The sequence below is a fragment of the Tupaia chinensis genome, unplaced genomic scaffold (assembly GCF_000334495.1).
Source record: "Tupaia chinensis unplaced genomic scaffold, TupChi_1.0 Scaffold000052_1, whole genome shotgun sequence".
NCBI lineage: Eukaryota > Metazoa > Chordata > Mammalia > Scandentia > Tupaiidae > Tupaia > Tupaia belangeri.
The window spans coordinates 4,961,536-4,983,123 of record NW_006159510.1 but is presented as its reverse complement, the minus strand read 5'-3'; the positions used below and the strand labels follow the sequence as shown (position 1 = coordinate 4,983,123).

The 21,588-nt window shown below is 41.4% G+C and overlaps 1 protein-coding gene across 1 annotated transcript in view; it reads right to left on the bottom strand.

Moving 5' to 3' along the window:
* The window catches only part of DIP2C (DIP2 acetate--CoA ligase C (putative)), a 213,468-nt gene that overhangs the window by 53,398 nt on the left and 138,482 nt on the right, over window positions 1-21,588 (bottom strand). The window contains exons 23-29 of the mRNA XM_027775359.1: window positions 21,104-21,213; window positions 19,718-19,798; window positions 6,907-7,030; window positions 6,258-6,379; window positions 4,782-4,893; window positions 4,578-4,687; window positions 2,192-2,322 (exon numbers count right to left, since the gene is read on the bottom strand). Of these exons, the coding sequence (XP_027631160.1) occupies window positions 2,192-2,322; window positions 4,578-4,687; window positions 4,782-4,893; window positions 6,258-6,379; window positions 6,907-7,030; window positions 19,718-19,798; window positions 21,104-21,213 (790 nt within the window). The remainder of the gene's footprint in view (window positions 1-2,191; window positions 2,323-4,577; window positions 4,688-4,781; window positions 4,894-6,257; window positions 6,380-6,906; window positions 7,031-19,717; window positions 19,799-21,103; window positions 21,214-21,588) is intronic.

The window sequence follows — 21,588 nt, the reverse complement described above, 5'->3', positions numbered from 1 at the left end:
TCCCTGGCTCCCACATACCTATATGCCAGTGTCCCTCTGTGCTGCCTCTTAAATTTTATACCTTCGTGCCTCTCCTGCTTCCAGACCAACTGAACTGCATGGAAAAAGATAATTGCTTAGTTTTTAAAGAAGAATTATCCATTTAATTTTTATTTATTATTATTAGTATTATTAATTTTGCTATAGGGCATGGGCACATGAGAGAAAATGAGAAAGCAAGTCACCAAGTCTGGGACTCAAAACATGGTCGGCCATGTGGGAGTCCAATGCTATAATCAGGACGCCACCTGCTGGCCCCAGCATAACTGTTATTTTAACTTTTGTGTTAGTGATTGTGCATCAAGACCTAAGGGGTGTGTGTGTGTGTGTGTGTGTGTGTGTGTGTGTGTGTTTTAGCAAGTCCATCAGGATCTGTTTCTATAGAGGATTTTAGGAATTGAAGAAGTTTATAGCTACTCCATATTTTTATTGTTGCAAGGACAATCAATGGAACACTGTGATTTTTCAGTGATTTCTCAATTTCCAGGAAAGATATTCATTAGATAAAAGTTCATTGTAACTTTGACAACCACTCAAAGATTTTCTATTGTTATTGGGAATTCACAAAGAGGCTTTCCTTCAACAAACACCTGCTCTGTGGACCTGGTGGGGTGTCAGGAGTGGAAGTCTGCAGATGCCAAAGTCTCCCACTCCTTGGCTTTGATTTCCTGGTACCCTTTGCCAAATGAAACGGTCACCCTTTAAAGGCAGCAGTTCAGAACAGGCTTCTGCCCTCCTGCTCAGTGGGGCGTATCCGTCTAAGGGCATTTTGGAATGATGTGTTCTGAGCTAGTCCTTTACACCCCCAAATAACTCACAATGCTATTTATTATATTTTGGATTGAGGCAAAACTGTTAAATATTTATTCAGTTTTGTTTGTTTTCCCGAGTTTAAAATTGCCCTAATTAGAATGTCAATTGTTTTAAAAAAATACAGAGTTAGATATTAATCCAATTTAATACTACCAAGTATTATGAATGCATTAAAAATAATTGGTTATTAGGCAAAAAATAAAATTATAGCCAATTTCATACTGTAGATTCTCAGGTTATAAGTGTATTCATGTATATTTATTTGTAACTATTTTATGCAAAAAAAATGTATGGGTAAAATTTTGTACTTGTGATTGCTTTTAAAATGTCCCATAAAAAATGGGAAAGAAAAAAGTAATGGATAAAGCAGAATTGATAAACTGTTGATACATGTGAAACTGGATGATAGGCAATGGTGTTTATAGCAGACTTTATATACTTATGTTAAACAATGTGAATAACAAAAAGCCCATATGCTACATTAGATAATAAACTCTGGGGGTTGGCAGGTGGTGTGGTGGTTAAGGGTGCTGGACTCCTACATGGCCAACCGTGGTTCGAGTCCTGGACTTGGCAGTTTCCTTTTTCTATCTCTCTCTTGCTCTGTCCCTCTCTGGTCAAATTAAACTAACAAACTAACTAACTAACTAAATAAATAAATAAAGTTAAATAATAAAATAATTCTTAATAAAAAAAGAAACTCTGAAAGACTATGTCAAATGCTAGTAGTGGATATTTATTGGTACCATTTTTTTAGGTGGTATGACTGTTGATGGTTTTATTTTCTACTAAAATTTCTACAATAAATATATATATGTAATTAGAAAAAAATGCCCCAAATGCATCATTTACTAATCCTGCCACTCATTTCTTTCACATGCATTGGCTGAGTTTTGGCTTCCAGCAGAGAACAGCCATGTTAGAGCCCCACCTGGATCTCCCCAGCCAAAAGTCATCTCCAAATAATAGTCCGGGAGAAGCCCAAGGAAGCCCAGAACCAGTAATGCCTGCTGAGCCATGAAAAACCCCAGGCTAGGCATGACTGCCAGACTCTGAAGGCTTAAGAATCAAGCCTAAAGTGGGATCTTCTGACAGACAGTGAGAAGGCAGGCTCTAAATGCCTGTAGGGGCTGTTATTTCTGTAGGCTTCCTGAGAACATCAGAGGTGCTGGAGGAGGTGAGAGCCTCACCAGGTGCCACTCTGTCCCAAGAGCTGGGTCCACCGGCAAGGGACAGGCAGTGAGTGCTCAGGTATCTGGCCAGGCCAGAGGTCTAGAAAGGAGGGTGTGTGATTTCTTTCTTTCTTTTGAATTATGAAGATATTACAGAGGACTCTCACCTGCAGAGGCACCACAGGACAAATCCAAGTCCACAGTAAGGGTCCAAACAGATGGCCACTTCTCTAGAGGGGTAAAGCTCACACTGCAGCTTAATAGAACGGCAGAAGGCACTGGTGGCTGCGTGAGACATCTGGAAGACAACAAGCTGCATTCAATGCGTGGCACCTGGCACAACATGCCCAGCCCTCTATAAGAAGACCAGCTATATTAAATGCATGACACCTGGAGCCAAATGTCCACCATCTACAAAATAGCAAAGCTGCATTAAACACCTGGCACCTGCAATCAAATGCCCAAATATCTGTAAGGTGACAAGACCACATCAAATGCCCCCCCCCAAATGTTTCTTGAACAAGGTTAACTCTAGCCATGTTTGGATTATATGTGTTAGGGAAGAATGCCCTCTTGATGTTCTCATTAGACTTCTCAGTTCAACAAGTAAACCAGACAGAAAACTTCCTGATCCTTCAGGATCCAGTAATAGTAACAAATGAAACACTGATGTCTTTCATTTGAGTAGAGGGCTAGACATAAAGGGTTCTTGTGGTGTGATCCCCACAACGGCCTGCAAAGTACGTAGAGACGGTATCACGGCTCACGACCACCTCTGCAGGTAGGGACCATGCCTTGGTCCACATCTTTAGCACCTGTCATGCAACAGGTGGCCAGAAATACACCTTGGATGGATCACCTATGTCTGATGATTAAGAAATGGAGGCTTAGGAAAGGTGAAAAGTTTCCCAAAGGTCACATAAGTTACATCTGGGATTAGAACCAGGCCCTCCAACACTGAGCCCAATGCCCTTTCCACTGAATGGCCTTCCTACTGTGAGGCCTCAGCTGAGATCTAGTCCCAGCCTAGTACCGAGGCTGTGGTGAGAGCACTCTGTCCTTCTGTCACCTAGTCCCAGTCCAGCATCCCTTTGGGGACAATCATAAAGTAACTGTAAATGCTGCATGGGCCCTTTATGTGACGTGTCGATCTTGAACAAATGCACATCTAAGATCGATTAGAAGACTTTGGAATTGGAATCCATACTTGTAAACAGGTAAAATTAGAAAACTTACTCTATAAACACATACTCATGAGTTTTATTAAAAATTTGACATTCTAGAGTCCCCATTATGGAGAAAACAGATTAAAGGACAAAGTTGTCTCTCCTCGTGTTTAGGGTATGTAACTGAATGCTCAATGGGATTTTTATACAAAAGTAGAAATCAAATAAAATTTTTTTCAGTTTTTTTTTTTTTTCCCCAGAGAACAATGGTCACCTTTGCAACCCACGAGTTCAGAGGGGGAAGGACTTCTACCCAGAGCAGATCATAAGCCATTTCCACTCTATCTTACGCCTCTCAGTACTTAATGCATAACCAGCTTCACAATAGTTTCCATGTCAGGTATTCATCCCACAAACTAAATGGTCAAAGTCTTCAAAAATGTTTTAAGTTTTGGAGAAAGTATAGTTATTTCTCTTTCAGGGTTTCCTAGAGTACATAACTTAGATTAAGTGGAATCACCAGGAAATAATAACCATAGATCACATTATCTCCATTCCATGTAAAAAATATCTTTATTGAATCAAAATGTAATATTGTGGCTTCCACTTCTGTAGACTGTGAATATGATATGATCAAAAGCACGCACACGGCTCTCTCTCGCCTGTGAGGGCTGGAAGCCGAAAGCTGACTTCGGTACTGTGATAACTCAATCATCTTTTTCTATAAAGCTTTCCTTTAAAAAGTTTCCGAACAATTACTTTATTCCATATTGTAGTTAATTTGGTATACTACCTCAAATTCTACTGGAAAGTAGATGACATCTGAGAATAAATGAGGTGAATAAAGCAAACGCCCTAGTCAGACCTGGAGAAAAAGATACCAGAGAAAAAGGTTCCTGAGGCTATGGAGAATTTAATAGTTCACTTTTTGCACAGCACCTCGACAGGGACACCACCTGAGCTGCAAGGGAGAGAATTCTGGATGATGTATTAGTAGCTCCTTTCTTTGATAGGAAAAGGGATCATTGCAGCTTCCCTGAGCAGCAGTCTGGCAAATTATAATGCAGCCCAAGTTACAAAAGCAAAACGCTTCAGACTAATACTCTGACTGACTTACATTAGAGTATTAGACTTGAGAACCAGCAAGAAAACATGTATAGGATTTGTCAATGGGCTAGTGAGACTGTATTTACAAAACGGAGTAGCTGGAACATCTGGAAAGAATCTGTCAGCCTAGTTCACTGTCGCAATGGCCATATATATCATAGCTTGACATAAATGGGCACATACTTCTCTTTCACTGCAGTTCGATCACATGTAAGAACACATACGATGCTTGTTACTTGACTATCCTTGGTCTATACATCACACAGACTCCACGTCTCACCTTTACGCCCGCTAGCATCCCAGTCGTGGACACGCTGAAGTCAAGGTAAGCCAGTGTGTCTGGGTTAGACGGTTTATAGATCTGGGCAGGCCGCTTCTTTGGCAAATCATCTGGAGAGCAGAAAAAAAAAAAATCTGTTAGTGTATTTGACCTAATTATAAACCATATACACAAGCCAACTTATCAGTCAGTTCAAGTCTTAACCTGTGTCCAGTATGAGGGGCCACGTCCTGACATCTACAGCTGCTGCCGCCTCCCTGGACCGTAACAATTTACAGATCAGCTGTGTTGTCATCAGACAGGCAGAGCGACTCACCTGAGGATCAGAGAACAGGGCAGGGTGAATGACCAAAGGACACATGAGAAGTCAGCAGGTGCTCCTGCACAGGTGCCTAGTGTTCATGATGGTAAGACCATGTATTGGGTTGCGGGAAAAGTCAAGATGTATTTTTCTATGCAAAAATGCATCATGACTTTTCCAATGACCCAACAGTTCTAAGAGGCAGACTACAGACCAAGAGTGCTGCTTCCTTCTTAAGAGCTGACGGAGGTATAAGAGAGCCAGGAATCTGACCACAGGCACACACAGCAGAGCACAGGGGACGCTGTGAGGCCCCTACAGCTGCAGTCCCTGGAGCCAAGTGGTATCCACAGCATTATGCTCACACTCAGAACAGAGCACGACACTACCTGTTCTCACCGCTCACTCCACCCTGTATGAGAAACAGGACAGATACTGAGATCTGTCCTAAGCAGTCATTAGTGGACTAACTACTATGAAAGTACTCTGGTGTAACTTCAACTGTGCTCAGCCTGGGACAGGACATTGGAATCTCTGTCCCCCAACCACTTTGCTCATAATGCTTCTTCCTCCAACAAAGGAAAAAAAATTCCTAATCCTCTTAAGTTTCCCCAAATATAAAATAATCGAGACTAAGCTACACTTTTAAAAATGAACCAGAGGGACCAGAAGTTGGCATAATGGCTATGTCACTGGACTCCCATGTAAGTCAACCACGGTTCGAGTCCCGAACCCAGTAGCTTAAACTAATGCCGGGCATGTGTGCATGTGTGCCCAAGATCCTGAGAGGATAATGAAGAAGGATTTGTGGCATGGCCATCCCCCCTGGGTGGGTGATTTCTTGCTTTCTGTCTCTCTGTCTCTCTCTGCCTTTCTGGTGAGTGTACATGCCCTATAGCAAAAACCTCTCCAAAAAGAAAACAAACAAACAAACAAACACAATAACAAAAAAACAACAGAAACTACTACATCTTGAGGAAAGAGCTTATAAATGTTTTGGTGGGCTAGTTTGATCAGTTGGGTTTAGTGGGGAAACCTCCAGTTACATGAGGAATGCCCATCACTAGGAAGTTGTTTTGTCTCTTCAACACGTGGCAGGGACTGCTACCACCTAGCCCTGACTTGTATGCACAAGTTTAAGACTGGTTCCCAGAACTATTGGGTCATTTTTATATAGAAAAATGCATCATAACTTTCCCGACGACCCAAATAAGTCATAAGTGCCCTGAAGGTAAGGTCATTTTCTGTCCTACTGCCTTGGTTCCACACACATACCCATAGCCAGCATATACCCTACAAGATTTTAGGATCTGTGATTTGCAAGCTCAACACTCAGATCCCAGAGAAGTGAAGCACCCCAAAACCCAGGTATCTGTTACCTCCACAATCATCTTGACAGTAGGCAGCGTGGTTGCAATGTTCTGTGGGTGCGGAGGACGGACGGTTATTGGCACACAGCCTGCATACAGGCAACCGTAAAATGCGGCAATAAGGTCTATTCCTACGTGAGGAGGGAAAAAAACACAAAAATTCCTATATGAAGCAAACCTCACTGTTGACTGCCTCCCTGTCAGCATAAATACCAGTCTGGCAAAAGTGAGATGGTTACATGAGCAACTGACACTCTGACAGACTCCTTTGTCCCCGTGGGTTTTGGGACACTTTGGTGATCACTTTCATTTGGCTTGTCAATGCAGTCTAGAAGTTTGCTTTTTTTCTGTCATGAAGCATTTTTCAAATTCATGACATGAATTTAAAGATCTAACAATTGTTAAGTGAAATACCTTAGGTACCTAATAGAACACACTTAGATATGGAAGTCTTTGTACATAAGGCTTTACTGAAACTGCTAAAAGCAGTATACTATGTAGCCCAGTCCCTGCCATCGTAGTAAACAGACCCAAACCAGCCCCATTAGAATCTAAGTGAACACAGTGTGAATTCTTGGCAAAAGAGCAGCCCCCCTGCTCAGACACCACCTTCACACCTCACCGTCTCTCTAATCAAGCCCAGGCCTGGCTCTGTTACCTGGTGGGTAGACTAAAGCAACGTGATCTCCGTCTTGCAGGTGCCCCCTCTCCATCAGCATCACGGCTATCTTTTCAGCTCGCTTATGAAGCTGCACACACGTCAGCGAGTTGGCTATCGTACCCTGAGGATCGTGAGAACAAGTGGTTAAGGGAGACCCATTTTTTTTTTTGGAGAGATTTTTGCTATAGGGTGCGTGTGCTTGCCAGACAGACAGAGACAGAGAGACAGAAAGTGAGAAATCACCCTCCAGGGGGGATGGTCATGCTGTAATCCCTTTTCCTCCATTCTCCTCTCAGGATCTTGGGCACGCATGCACACGTGCCTGGTGTGAGTTCTAAGCCACCGAGTCCGGGATGCGAACCGTGGTCAACTACGTGGGAATCCAGCAACATAGCTATTACGCTAACTGCTGGTTCCCAAGGGAGACCCTTTTAACACAATAGCTTTGTTGATATATAATAGTTCACACATCATACAATTCATTTCTTTAAAATGTCTCATTCCTTAGTGTTCATTATTAATAGTCACAGTTTTGCAACCATCAACACAGTCAACTTTAGAATGTTTTCTGCATTCTCACTGTCCAACACCATAGACATTAGACGCCACCCCCATTTTCTCCCAACTAGGTAAGAAGTACAGCAACGAAGAGGCATCTAGAGTTATAATACTTGTGTTAACAAGAAATACATTTTGGGGAGAGATTTTTGCTATAGGGCGCATGTGCTTGTTGGAGAGACAGAGAATCTGAAAGTGAGAAATAACCCCTTGGCAGAGGAGAGGGGATGGTCATAGAGCAACCCCTTCTCCTCCATAACAAATACTTTTTTAAAATTTTGGGGCCAGCTGGTGGATTGGTGGTTAAGATGGCTAGTGGACTGTGGTTCAAGTCCCAGACCCGGCAGCTTGAAAAACATGTGGGGCATGCATGTGTGAGTGCCGAAAATCCCAAAAGGAGGGAGACATGGAGAAGGGATTGTGGTGCGACCATGTCCATGAGGGGTGCTTTCTCAGTTTCGCTCTCTTTCTCTGCTTGTCTCCAGTAAGTGCATGGGCCTTCTGGCAAATTTTTTTTTTTAAGTTTTTATTTGTTTACTTCTTTCAAGAAACACACACACACACACAGGTACCCAAATGGGGTCTTCACACCATCTTCTACCCCAGTCAGCCAGGATCATAGCACACATGTGCATGCCTGGTGTGTACAGGAAGTCTTTGGGACGTGACCCAGGATTTTCTCAAACGACTTCAGCCCTGGCCAGCAATATGTTACCTCTGTGCCACCATGGATGGCCAACTTGGGGACCAGCAAGTAGTGTGATGGTTAAGGTGCTGGACACTCCCACATGGCCAACTGCGGATTGAGTCCTGGACCTGGTGGCTTGCTTTCTTACTTTCCCTCTCTCTCTGTGTGTCTCATGCTGGTCAAATTAAAAAAAAAAAAGAAGAAGAAGAGGAAGAGGAAGAGGAAGAAGAATGATCTCAACTAAAACATAGCTAAATTCAAAATAAAATAAAAAAAAGAAGAAGAAGAAGAGGAAGAAGAATGATCTCAACTGAAACATAGCTAAATTCAAAATAAAACGAAACTCATTAATTTTAGGATTTAAATGTAATTGTAATGGACAGTAAGCAATTACCAGTCAATGTGTAGACCTCATACACTGGTAAATAAGAGTAAATAAAAATGTTTTTTCAGAAAGACCACACCATAAATGAAGATGGTTTAAACACACACACACACACACACACACACACACACCACACCAAAAAACCCCAAACAAACCCAGACCCCCAAAAGGAAATAAGAGACCTAGAAAAAAATACCTTAAAAAAGGCTTGTTAGTGAAGATAGCCATAGAAAGATTCATACTAAGAAATATCAAAACAGTATGGGAATCACTGTTTAAACTACAAAGTGCGAGTAAACTGTAATCACAAACATTCACAAAACGGTTTTCCTGAGGATATACTTTACAATTATTCATTTACATCAGTCTCAGAACTGAAGATTGTTGTCCTCAGCTACTTAAAAAACTCCATCTTTATGATCAAATTCTAGTTTAAAATGATTAACAGGGTAAGGGGCCTTTTCTTAATCACAGTTTTGGCTTGTGGGGTTAGGAAGATTGCAGAAGCTGACAAGTAACCATCCACAGTTTGGGCTAGAAACCGTGTCTTTAAGTAGGTGGCTGCAGCGAAAATGTGTGAGCCGGGGAGGAGCAGAAAAGAACAGTGAGCCACCAGAGCAGACTGGAAGGGACTGGACACAAATGATTCAATGTTGCACACAGAGAAGACCGAAGGGAGCTGGCAGGAGGGTCACGCGTGTGAAGAGGAGAGTGCTGCATGGGTGGGCGGAAGTGACCAGGGCCTCTGGGGTACCAAGGCGAGAACATGCATGTAGGTGGGGTGGGAGGTACCTGGAAGGGATAGCACATCTGATAACACCACAAGATACAAACGCCAACCCCCAACTTTCACCAAAAGTGTCCACGAGACAACTGGTTCTCACAGCTAGCCCTGGAAGCTCAGCTCACATTTCTCTGAACTGAACCTTCTCATCACACACATTCCCCTTAACTATTTTCCCCTAGAGGAAGGTGAAAAAAATAAGAAAATTGAAACAGGCTTATAAACTAGAACCAGTGAGCAGAATGTGGCAAAGGTGGAAGAAAAACCAAGAGGAATTGTGAAACTGGAGTCTAAAAAGTGGGGCCAAAAGTTAGAGTCTGTTGGTCTTCAACTTGACAGTCCCTCTGAGCATGTACTCATAGACAGCCCACCGATCACACAAAGCAAAGCACACACACGGCTTCACTCAAACATCCTCTAAGCTTTTCAAAATGAGGATGGGACAAAAAGTACCTGCACAGCTGATAGTGAGGCCTAGGGACCACCCCTCCCCACACGCAAGTCACCACTGATGCTAGGAGGGGGTGATCTTTGAACGAGGAACAGCCACTACCACCACCACTGAGGATGCACGAGCTCAAGGGTACTGCAGTGGGGCACGTCTCAGACGAGCATGCTGGCAAAACTGGCGGTACTCCTGTTCCCTCCTGTCATGTGGGGGTCCCTGGACCTGTTGCCCACTGCTACAATGAGGGCCCTTCAACAGCACCAGTCTCGGTCTGATTTATTCAGTTTCGGGAATAGGTTTTCCCTCATTCTCTGGAGAGCTGACATTGGCCCCCTGTCAAACCAGCTGTCCCATCAGATGACAAAGCCTGTAACTTGCTGGCTTTCTGGGGTCTTGATATCTGAGAGGTCACAAAGGCACACAACCAGCAGCTAGGAATGCACAGAAAATGTGTTTTGATTGTGGGTCAGAAAAATCCCACCTGTGGGTACTTACAAGATGGGGAATTTAACCAGCATGCTGTCCTTTACGTGTGGTTACCTTCTGGACACAATTTTCACAGTACCATTTTACTGTCTTACGAGATTACTACGAAAACTAACAACGAAACTTCATGTCACACTGAGATAATGGCACAGGTGAGCAGCACCCTTTGAGGGGTAAAGTTCTAAAGTTAGTACATAGGGTGACTTGAAATTAATCAAGTTATCCTCAGCGGTCTCTTAAGAAGTGTCAGGCTGGACAGAGGCTCATTATTTATGGACAGTGACACAGCAGCTTTTCCCACAGCTGAAGCTGGTTCGTGTCACTGCCTGACTTTCCTGCATGGACACAACAGGTCGATTGAATGATGGCTTCTCCCAAGAACTGCAGGGACTCTCAGTGGGGCAGACGCTCACAGATGTGTGCAGGGAGCAAGAGCCACTTCCTAACCTGACATCCAGGGTTCCCATCTCACCATACTGCAGCACTCTGAGGGGTGCCTCACAGAGGATTCAGTCTGAATGCCCACGCTAGTGATGACGATTCTCTTCCCCCACCTTGCCAGCCTGACTATGCCATGTCCCCACCATGGAACGCATCACATAGGGCCCCTTCGAGATGGCTCATTACTGCTCAGTTTTTGGGAGTCTTAACACAACTTTTGACCTCAGGTGAAATGCCACTGATTTTCAGTTACATGTTTCTTTATCCAAGTACCAGTTGTTCACAAAAGCATGGAATGTTCTAGGTGTTACCCTCAGGTAACAGTGGTCATTTTTTGGCATTTCAACAATATTCATGGGAAACACTGGGGTTTCCACACTGAAACTCATTTCCTAAGAGGAAAGTTCTAGGTAAAACTAGTGCACCAGAGAAACCAGGGTTGACTTCCTAAAATAAGTCTCGGGAAATGTAACAGCATGGTAATTCAGGAAAACCTGCAAGCCAATCCCTAGTCTAAAGAAAACAAATGTAAGTACCAATGACTGTAAATCTGGCATCATTTGAAGGTTTATAGTAAATCAAATAACAACTGAAAATATATTAAGGAATGAAGAAAAACCCAAATGGGATTTTAAAATTCTAAACAAACAGTACTGCAAGTTAAAAAAAAAAAATATATATATATATTGAAAAAATTGGCTGGTATTTTCTTAAAGAAAAAGAAATGGGCACTCTTTCATATGTAAAAAGGGGTCAAGAATATAAGTTCTCCATTATTTGCAATAAATTATATGCTTACTTTCTACTATAAATCATGCAGAACTCTTAGACCTTATTACCTCATTGGTAAGGCAGGGGAGCCTATGAGTGAATGCTATATCACTCACACCTACAAATGTGATTTCAACTATTTTAGATAAATCTGTAATCAGGTCAAGTTAGTGAGACGTACTCAAATTTGTAATCAATAGCAAAATGCCGTCTCAGACGGAGGAGCTGGCTGCATGTGGCCATCGAGCAGAAATGAGGCGGCCAGTGCCATATGCTGAGTCGTGATACTTTGGATATGCTGAATTAATAACAGAATGGACTTCACCTGTTTGTTTTCACTTTTTATAATATTGCTTTTAGGAAACAGGCAATTATAATGTGACTATACTGTGTTTCTATTGGGCAGCTCTGAACTGGAAAGCTGACTTAAGTGGAGATTACACTATATCCATAAAAATGCTGCTGACTCACGGTTCAGGTCTTTGTTGTAAGTGCATACGAGGCAGCAGGGAGTGAGAAATGAACACAGACCTTGATCCGATGCTGTAAGGAGACGAGCAAAAATGATGCTGTGATCCTGTAGAGAGCTTAGTGTGTACCTGCCTCCATATCAGGAGAGCCTGAGGAAACAGCCGGTCATGGCTAAAAGGAAAAGGCGTCCTCAGACAATACTTTCTACACGCTAGCCAAAGCAAATCTATTCAAGGCTTTGAACCCTACAACACAGTTCCAAAGGAAGCCCCTTTCTGGAGCACATGAGCCATTTCCAAGAACTGCATTCTCCCAAAAGATCCAGTGTCCAGCTTCAGCAAATGACTATGACCACAAGGACTCAGGGGCATGGGGACATTAACAGGGTTAGTTTGACTGGATGCAAAGCCTAAGGCTCCAGCATCATTCCAGTGAAGGATCTGATTGCTCTTCCCTCAAATTAGACATAGTTAGAACTCTTCTATTTTCCTCCTACTGATAGGACATGCTGTCCAGGACTGTACATAAATCATTTTTGAATTTCTGTATCTGTGGGATCTATTGCTGCTTAATTATCCATTCATACTTCCAGATGCACACACGTGTTCATCCATTCTCTTACACAAATACAGGAGCAAAATGTGATTCAGACCTGACTTAGTCTCACTGCTTACAGTTTAAGGAGGATAAAAGGACTACTGCAATGTTGGGAAAATTAAGGGGAAGGAGGGAGCACTTTTAGCTAAAGGGATCTGAAAAGTATGGCAGTTAGAGTATGGGAGGCAGGTTAGAGTTAATATTGTAGATTAGGCCACCACTTTGGAGGTGATGTTAGAAGTCTCTAGAGAGCCACCAAGCCCATGGAGAAGAAGAAGAAAAAGTCATGAGTAGTACACGAAGGAATGTTAAGTGGAGATGACAGGAAAGTCAAAGAGGCAATTAAAGAGAAATTAGAGGACGGACTTCTGGCAAGATGGCTGACCAGAGGTGCCTAACATGCTTCCCTCCTACAAGAGGATCAAGGCAAAGAATAAGCTGCTGCTATCTAGTTGGGAGTTTTGAGGGAGCACGTCAGTGTACAGTGGAGGGTGTGGGGAGAAAGTGAGGGATACGTAGACTGAGGACAACTTTGTGGAGGAGGGGGCTAGGGCAAAGTGTTCTGCACCTGCCACTCCACCTCCCCTGTCAAGAACACCTTAGAACCAGGGGCTTTTATGGCAGGGAGAGGGCAAGCAAGAGACTCTCATAAATTCTCATTAACACCTCACACCTGAAGTCTTTATCCACTCAAGGAGCTAGAAAAGCAAGAACCAAATTTGCAATTAGCTGAAGGAAAAAAATACTAAAGACAAGGAAAGGAATAAATAAAAAAGACACCAAGAATGAAATACAAAAGACCAATGAAATGGAAAGTTGGTTTTTGGAAAAGATAAACCAAATTAACCAAATATTAGCTAGACTAAGAAAAAAGTGAGAAAAGACCAAAATAAAGAAAATCATTGACAAAAAAGGAGACATATGACTTACATGTCAGACAAAGGATCAGTAGAACTACTTTGAACTTTTGTACTATTTGCCAACAAAATGGAAAATCTAGAGAACTAAATAAGTTCCTTGACATAAACCTACCTAGATTGAACTAGGAAAAAAATAGACAACCTGAACAGACCAATAAGAAATACTAAGATGAAATGGTAATAAAATATCTCCCTACAAAGAAAAGCTCAGGACTTAATGGCTTCACTGCTGAACTTTATGAAACTTTCAAAGAGTAATTAATATCAACTCTTTCTCAAATTACTCCAAAAGATTCAAGGGGAGGTAATTTTTCCAAACTTGTTCTAGGATGCAAGCATTACTTTGATACCAAAAAAAGGACACAACAACAAAACTACAAACCAATATCCTTGATGAACATAGGTGCAAAAATCCTCTCTAGAAAAGCAAGAACCAAATTTGCAATAAGCCGAAGGAAAAAAATACTAAAGACAAGGAAAGGAGTAAATAAAAAAGACACCAAGAATGAAATACAAAAGACCAATGAAATGGAAAGTTGGTTTTTGGAAAAGATAAACCAAATTAACCAAATATTAGCTAGACTAAGAAAAAAGTGAGAAAAGACCAAAATAAAGAAAATCATTGACAAAAAAGGAGACATATGACTTACATCTCAGACAAAGGATCAGTAGAACTACTTTGAACTTTTGTACTATTTGCCAACAAAATGGAAAATCTAGAGAACTAAATAAGTTCCTTGACATAAACCTACCTAGATTGAACTAGGAAAAAAATAGACAACCTGAACAGACCAATAAGAAATACTAAGATGAAATGGTAATAAAATATCTCCCTACAAAGAAAAGCTCAGGACTTAATGGCTTCACTGTGAACTTTATGAAACTTTCAAAGAGTAATTAATATCAACTCTTTCTCAAATTACTCCAAAAGATTCAAGGGGAGGTAATTTTTCCAAACTTGTTCTAGGATGCAAGCATTACTTTGATACCAAAAAAAGGACACAACAACAAAACTACAAACCAATATCCTTGATGAACATAGGTGCAAAAATCCTCTTTAAAATGCTAACAAATCAAATACAACAGCATATCAAAAAGATTATATACCATGAATAAATTAATTTATCCCAAGAATGCAAGGATAATTTAGTATACGTGAATCAATAAACATGCTATATCACATAAACAGAATGAAAGACAAAACCAACTGATCATTTCAATAAACACAGAAAAATCATTTGGCAAAATCCAACCTGTCTAAATAAGAAAAACTCTCAACAAATTAGATATCGAAGGAATGTACTCTTCACAATAAAGGCTGTATTTGATAAGCCCACAGCTAACATTATACTGAATGAAGAAAAGTTGAAAGCATTTCCTCTAAAAACTGGAACAAGACAAGGATGCCTACTTTTACCACTCCTATTCAATGTAGTGCTGGAAAACTAGCCAGAGAAATTAGGCAGGAGAAAGAAACAAAGGGCATCTAAATTGGAAGGAAGTCAAATTGTCCCTGTTTGAGACGATATAATTGCATATAGAAAAACATATAGAAACTCAAAAACTTTTAGAACTGATAAATTAAGTTAGTAAAGTTACAGAATGAAAAAAAAAATCAATATATAAAATCAGTAGCATTTTTATGCACTAATAATAAACTAGCTGAAAAATAAATTAAGAAAGCAATATCATTTATAATAGCTATAATCACCCTGACCCCCCAAAACAGAAAAAAAAAGATTTGTAGGGAAGTTCTCCATAATGAAAACTATCTAATACTGATCAAATCACACACACACACACACACACACACACACACACACACACACACCAGAAAGACATCCCAATGTTTGTGAAATGGAAGAACCAATAGTGTCAAAATGTTCATACTATAAAAAGCATCTACAAATGCTTAAATCAAAATAGCAATGTGATTCTTCATAGAACTAGAAAAAACAGCTGTAACATTTGGAAACACGAAAAACTCTGAATAGCCAGAGCAACCCTAAGCAAAAGGAATAAAGCTGAAGGTAACACACTGCCAGATTTAAAAGTCATTAGGAGGGGCCAGAAGATGGCAGGGTGGTTAAGGTGCTGAATCCCACATAGCCAACTCTGCAGTTTGAGCCCCGGACTTGGCAGCTTGAAAATCACAGGAAATGTGTGCGTGCGTGCCCAAGATCCTGAGAGGAGAATGGAGGAGAAGGGATTGCGGCATGGCCATCTCCCTGAGGGATGATTTCTTGCTTTTACTCTCTGTCTCTGTCTCTTTCTAGTGAACACATGCAACCTATGGCAAAAAAAAAAAAAAAAAAAGGTAAATAAAAAATCTATATAAACTAAAAATACAACACAAAACAGTAATAACCACAACAGTGTGCTACTGCCATAAAGACAGACACACAGACCAACAAAACAGAACAGAAAACCCAGAAATAAATCCACATACATATAGCCAACTAATTTTTGACAAGTACACCAAGAACATTCACTGGAGAAAGGATAACCTCTAATAAATTGTGTTAATAAAACTGGATATTTACATGCAGAAGAATGAAACTAGATCTGCATATCTTACAACAAAGAAAAATTAACTCAAAGTTTATCAAAGACTTAAACGTAAGCAAGTGAGCTGATTTGAATAAGTATTTCTTAAAATAAATACAAATGGCTTGGGGCCAGCAAGGGACATGGGGATTAAGGCACTGGACTCCCACATGTGGACCGTACTATGGGTCCCAGACCTGACGGCTTGATTTTTCACTCCCCCCCCTTCTGTCTCTCTCTGATCAAATTAAAATAAACAAATAAATACAATTAAATAAACAATTCTAAAAAATTTTAACTAAAAAAATACAAATGGTCAATAAGTATAAGAAAAAATGCTCAACACAACAAATCATCAAAGAAATGCTTTTCAAACTATGAGATATCTCTCAAACCAGTTAAAATGGTTGTTATCCAAAGGCCAAAAGTAACTAATGCTGCTGAGGATGTGGAGAGAGGGGAACTCTCACATCCAGTTGGTGGGAATGTAAAACTAACACAGCTGTTATGGAAAAGAGTATAGTAGTTCCTCGACTAGCTAGTAACAGACCAAGCTTCTGTGGTGGTAACAGTCTATTGCTGGAAGCCATGTGGAATATCAGGGTTCATTTCCCAGAACAAACTATAGCTAAAAAGCTATGGGGAAGCGAGTGGGGAGATATGGTGGGAAATCCAATTGAGGGTGCTTCTCTCTCTCTCTCTGTCCCATATGAAAGAAAGTAACTGGACAAAACAAAGAACTAAAGATGGTTGCACAGTGCTAAAAAACCACTCTTTGCAAGGCAGGCCCACATGTGAAGGTTGCCGGTTCACACCTAAAGACCTCCTTGAGTATGCTGGACAGGCATGCAGACGTGATCCAGGGCTGGCTGATGCTGGGGGGTGGATAGTAGCATGAAGATGCTGTCACGGGTGTTATATCTGTCTCATTCACTCATAATAAATGAATAAACTTCTTAAAAAAGAATGGATAGATCTTAGGACGCAACAATCTCACTATGAGGCACATATCAAGGGAAAGGAAATCAGCATTATCATAGTACTATGCAAATCTATTCACAATAGCCAAGATATAATCAGCCTAAGTGTCCATCAAAGAAGAATGAATATGGACAACACAAACACACATACAATTGAAAACTACCCCACCATTAAGAGGGATGAAATCCTGTCATTCAAGGCAACATGAACGAGTCTAGAGAACATTAAGTAAAATAAGCCAGGCACAGAGAAAAATACTGCGTGTTTTCATTCATATATAGAAGGTAAAATAAATAAATACATAAATAAATAAACCTTACAGAAGGAGAGAGTAGACTAGTGGTTACTAGAGGCAGAGAAGGTGGGGGGGAGGGAGAATTCTCTTGTCTAATTTCTCTGGCTAGATCTTCCAGGACTATGTTGAATAAGAATGGTGAAAGTGGGCATCCTTGTCTTATTCCAGTTTTTAGAGGAAATGATGGGGCAAAAGGGAGATGTCAAAGTTAACAAATTACATGGTTTTCTTACGAGTAATTAAGATATTCTGGAATTATATAGTTGTTATGGTCGTACAACAATTAAAATATGCAAAACGAACTTTACCAGACAATTCACAATAGTTAGAATGAAGAATTATACTTCAATTCAAAAATATGCAAAAAATTAAAAAAAGGGAAATTAGGATTGTATCAGCAAAGCCAAGGGAGGCAAACTGGATGACTACTGAGAAAATGGGGGTCTAATTTGAATTTCTAGGCTGAGGAAGGGTCCAGGTGCAGACAGAGGAGAAGGAAAGGCAAATATTTCAGATTCATGGACTCAGGACAATTGAGAGGTCTCTAAAGCTCCAGACTCCACAGCCACACCAATGTGAATGAGGAGTGCGTGAGCTGTCAGCACAGCAAGGTTACTCCGAGGGGAGAGTTCCCCTCAGATGCGGTCAGCAAGTGCAGGGGCCAAAAGATAATGTGCAAATGGGCTTTCATACTTCTAAAGACTGCCCGAGAAACAGGTCAGCAGATACAGAGCACGCTCAGCACAAAAGCACTTCACAGAAAGCGCCTCAGCAGTAGAGGAGGATGAGATTGTCTATATGAATTAAACCACATGCAAAGATAGCTGGTAACTGGAAATTAGAGACTCAAAAAGTAATGGAGTCAAGCCATTGGTATTTCCTTTTGTCATTAGTCTCCTGCTTTACACGCTAAGACTCATATTTAGTAGCTCTGAATAGCATTTTTTTTTTTGAGAGGTTTTCGCTATAGGGCACGTGTGCTTGCCAGCCAGACAGAGACAGAGAGACAGAAAGCAAGAAATCACCCCCCAGGGGGGATGGAGATGGCCACGCCACAATCCCCTCTCCTCAATTCTCCTCTCGGGATCCTGGGCACACACGCACATGCGCCAGTGTGAGTTTTAAGCCACCAGGTCCGGGACGCAAACCGTGGTCGACTACGTAGGAGTCCAGCGACATAGCCATTACGCTAACTGCTGGTCCCTGAATAGCATTTTTCAAGAGCTATAAGTGCTTATAACCTGCCAAGAAGGCCTACATTTTTCAAAGCCTTATTTTCACAGCAAAAAGTTAACAAACATACTAAGACTTTTGCATCTAATTTTTGTTGTTTATATCTGTGGGCCAGAGCCATAGTGCAGCAGTTAAGCATTATGCATAGGGAGCTGGATCCCACATGGATGACTGCAGTTTGAGCCCTAGCTCTAGAAGGCTGAAAAACATGCCAGACATGTGTGAGTGCATGCCCCAAATCCTGATGGATGGAGAAATGGAGGAAAAGGTTGTAGGACTATGCCCCATTGAGAGGTGCCTGCTTTTTCCCTCTGCCACTGACATCGACATCATCATCATCACATCATCACTAAAATTTGCTAGTATAGTTAAGGCCTTACTCTTCAGTACTAAATGGAAAAATGTTTAGTTTTCTAATGTAAAATGTGAATAAAAACTTTATAAAGTAGAAATAATTTTCATTCCAGAGAATCTGCAATCAATACATAACTTATTTATAAAAAGTACTGGGTCATCAGGGAAGTCATGATATATTTTTGCATAGAAAAATATGTCATGGGAACCAGCAGTTAGCGTAATGGCTATGTCGCTGGACTCCCACGTAGTCGACCGCGGTTCACGTCCCGGACCCGGTGGCTTAAAACTCACGCCGGGCACGTGTGCGTGCGTGCCCAAGATCCCGAGAGGAGAATGGAGGAGAAGGGATTGCGGTGTGACCATCCCCCCTGGGGGGTGATTTCTCGCTTTCTGTCTCTATGTCTCTGTCTGTCTGGCGAGCGCACGTGCCCTACAGTGAAAATCTCTCCCCCCAAAAAAAAAATATGTCATGACTTTCCAAACAATCTAATAGTTCAGTAATCAAAATAAAAGCATAACTATCTCATATATCTGCAATTGCTCTCTGTTGTAGATATTATTAATAACATATTTTTGGTGGAGAAATATTAAAACAGGGTTGCTAAAATACCTACAATGATAGGTAGTATATATGTGTGCGTGTAAAAATTGTTATATTTAAAAGCAGTCTTTAAGTAAAGCAGTCTCATCAGTCAAAATAGCAAAAATAAATAAATGAAAGGAATTCACATAAAACAGGAATGAGGAGATTAAGTCAGGACTATGATGGAGAAGCAAGAGTGCTTCGCTGGAACCAGCCCAGGCCCCACTTGGTGAGCGTCAGGAATCGCGAGCTTAGAGCCTCACCCGGCAGTTGAGCAGCGTGTAGAGGACGTGGTCAGGGGTGGTCTGGGCCCTCCACTGCAAGACCTCTGAGAGAAACAGGAACTGCAACAGAGGACAGGCTCAGGTCAGGCCCTGCAGTCTGGATGGGCAGGCTCAAGATGAAATTGATACAGTCTGTGTCCAAGCTTCTGAGTGTCTTAAACAGCCTGCTTCTCCACAGAGAAATTACAACATGTGCTTTCAGGAAAACCCCTGACAAATATACGATTGACAGAACAAGCAAGTGCTTATAACTTTTCTCCTGCAGGGACTCTCAATTCACTGCACCTGGTGTAGATTCACTAATCAAAGAGCTGGCACTCAACCCTTCATTGGGGGAGTTTTCTGAAAGTCTGCCCAAGGGTGGGGGAACTATTTCCCTTAGAAGCAGGAGCAGCTGGTGTAGAAAATCCTTTCTCCTGTGGCTTCCAGAAGATGCAGCATTGATTTATCTAGACTGCAAAAAAGGATTCAGATGTATTGTTTAAAAAATAGGGCTCTCTTAAATAAATGTTTTCAGAATGGCAATTCTCTGAAGACATTAAGTTGCACTGTGAGTTAAACAGAGCATACACATGGCAGTGATTCAGTCCATAGTAAAGATAAGCCCCATTGCACATCAGGATACAGGAATCATTCCCTTTTATTAACAGAAATGTATGATGTGGATGGTGGCGTGGTGATTTAGTGCTTTCAGCTAATGCCATATTATATGTTATCAAACTGGCAATAGTTTAAATGGCAATAGTTAAATGTTGTTACTTTTTCTAATAGCCAGCACATAATGGAATTTTTGGTGAATCTCAAGCATTCTCAAGGTTAAAGGTTATAATGGGGGCAGCTCATAGATTCTTCAGACAATTGTATGGTATGGTATTTGTGGTGGAATAGAGCTCAAGGATTTCTTCTATAGCTGCTGAAGCTACTCCAAAGTCTGGGTTTTGAACTGACGTGCTCTTATATTCTAAAGACCAAAGCATGGGAGGCTTGTAGCGAGGTCACTGGAGGGCATTGTGGGCTTCAAACCAGAGCAGACAGGGATAATTAGAAACAAGAACACAGAGGAACCCCAGAATGGGACATTCACCTCAGTCCTACTAGTTGTGGACTATGAGACCATTTACCCATTCCTGTGCTATGAAATGTTCCAAAATGTCATAACCCCTAGTAAACACATTTTCCTAAAACAACTGCATGGATGTCTCTTGTAGGAACAGCAGGTCACATGGGATGGTAAGATCACTAGCGATGCAGAAGCTGGCAGATGTTGAATTGGCAAAGTGGGGAGGACAGGGGACATTCATTGTGACACAACATCTAGTGGGACTCCCAAGTTGAGAGGATGCCACATGAGGGTCCCAGTCTCACCTTCCGGGCCTGGTCGTTGTCCTCTATCTGGCCCAGGTCTCTGCCACTAGCCTGGGCGATCCTCTTCCCAGAAACCAGGTTTCCTACCATCACAGAGGCAGGGCCGATTTCTGGAAAGAAACAGGCGTAGATGTGAGGAAAGGAAAAGGAAATTCTCTAAAGCATGACCTCCACCTTGGCAAAGGGTTTACTCTGTAAAAATCCTGGCTTTGAATAAGTCTTATTAGAATAGTGTTTCAAAGAAACCAATATGGTGATTATATGACAAATAGAAACTAGGAGTTTCACAGAAATGATGTTTTTACCATTCACGAAATCCCCTTCCCTCATGTCCCTCCAAGCCTGTTGCCTTTAATCTTCAGTTAGTGTGAGCCCAGGGCATGCTGACAAAATGTTGCAGTAGTGATCATAAACAATTACATAGAAGACTGATATGGAATTTAAAAACACATATTTCACTGTGAAGTAGTTCCAGATTTCTGGAT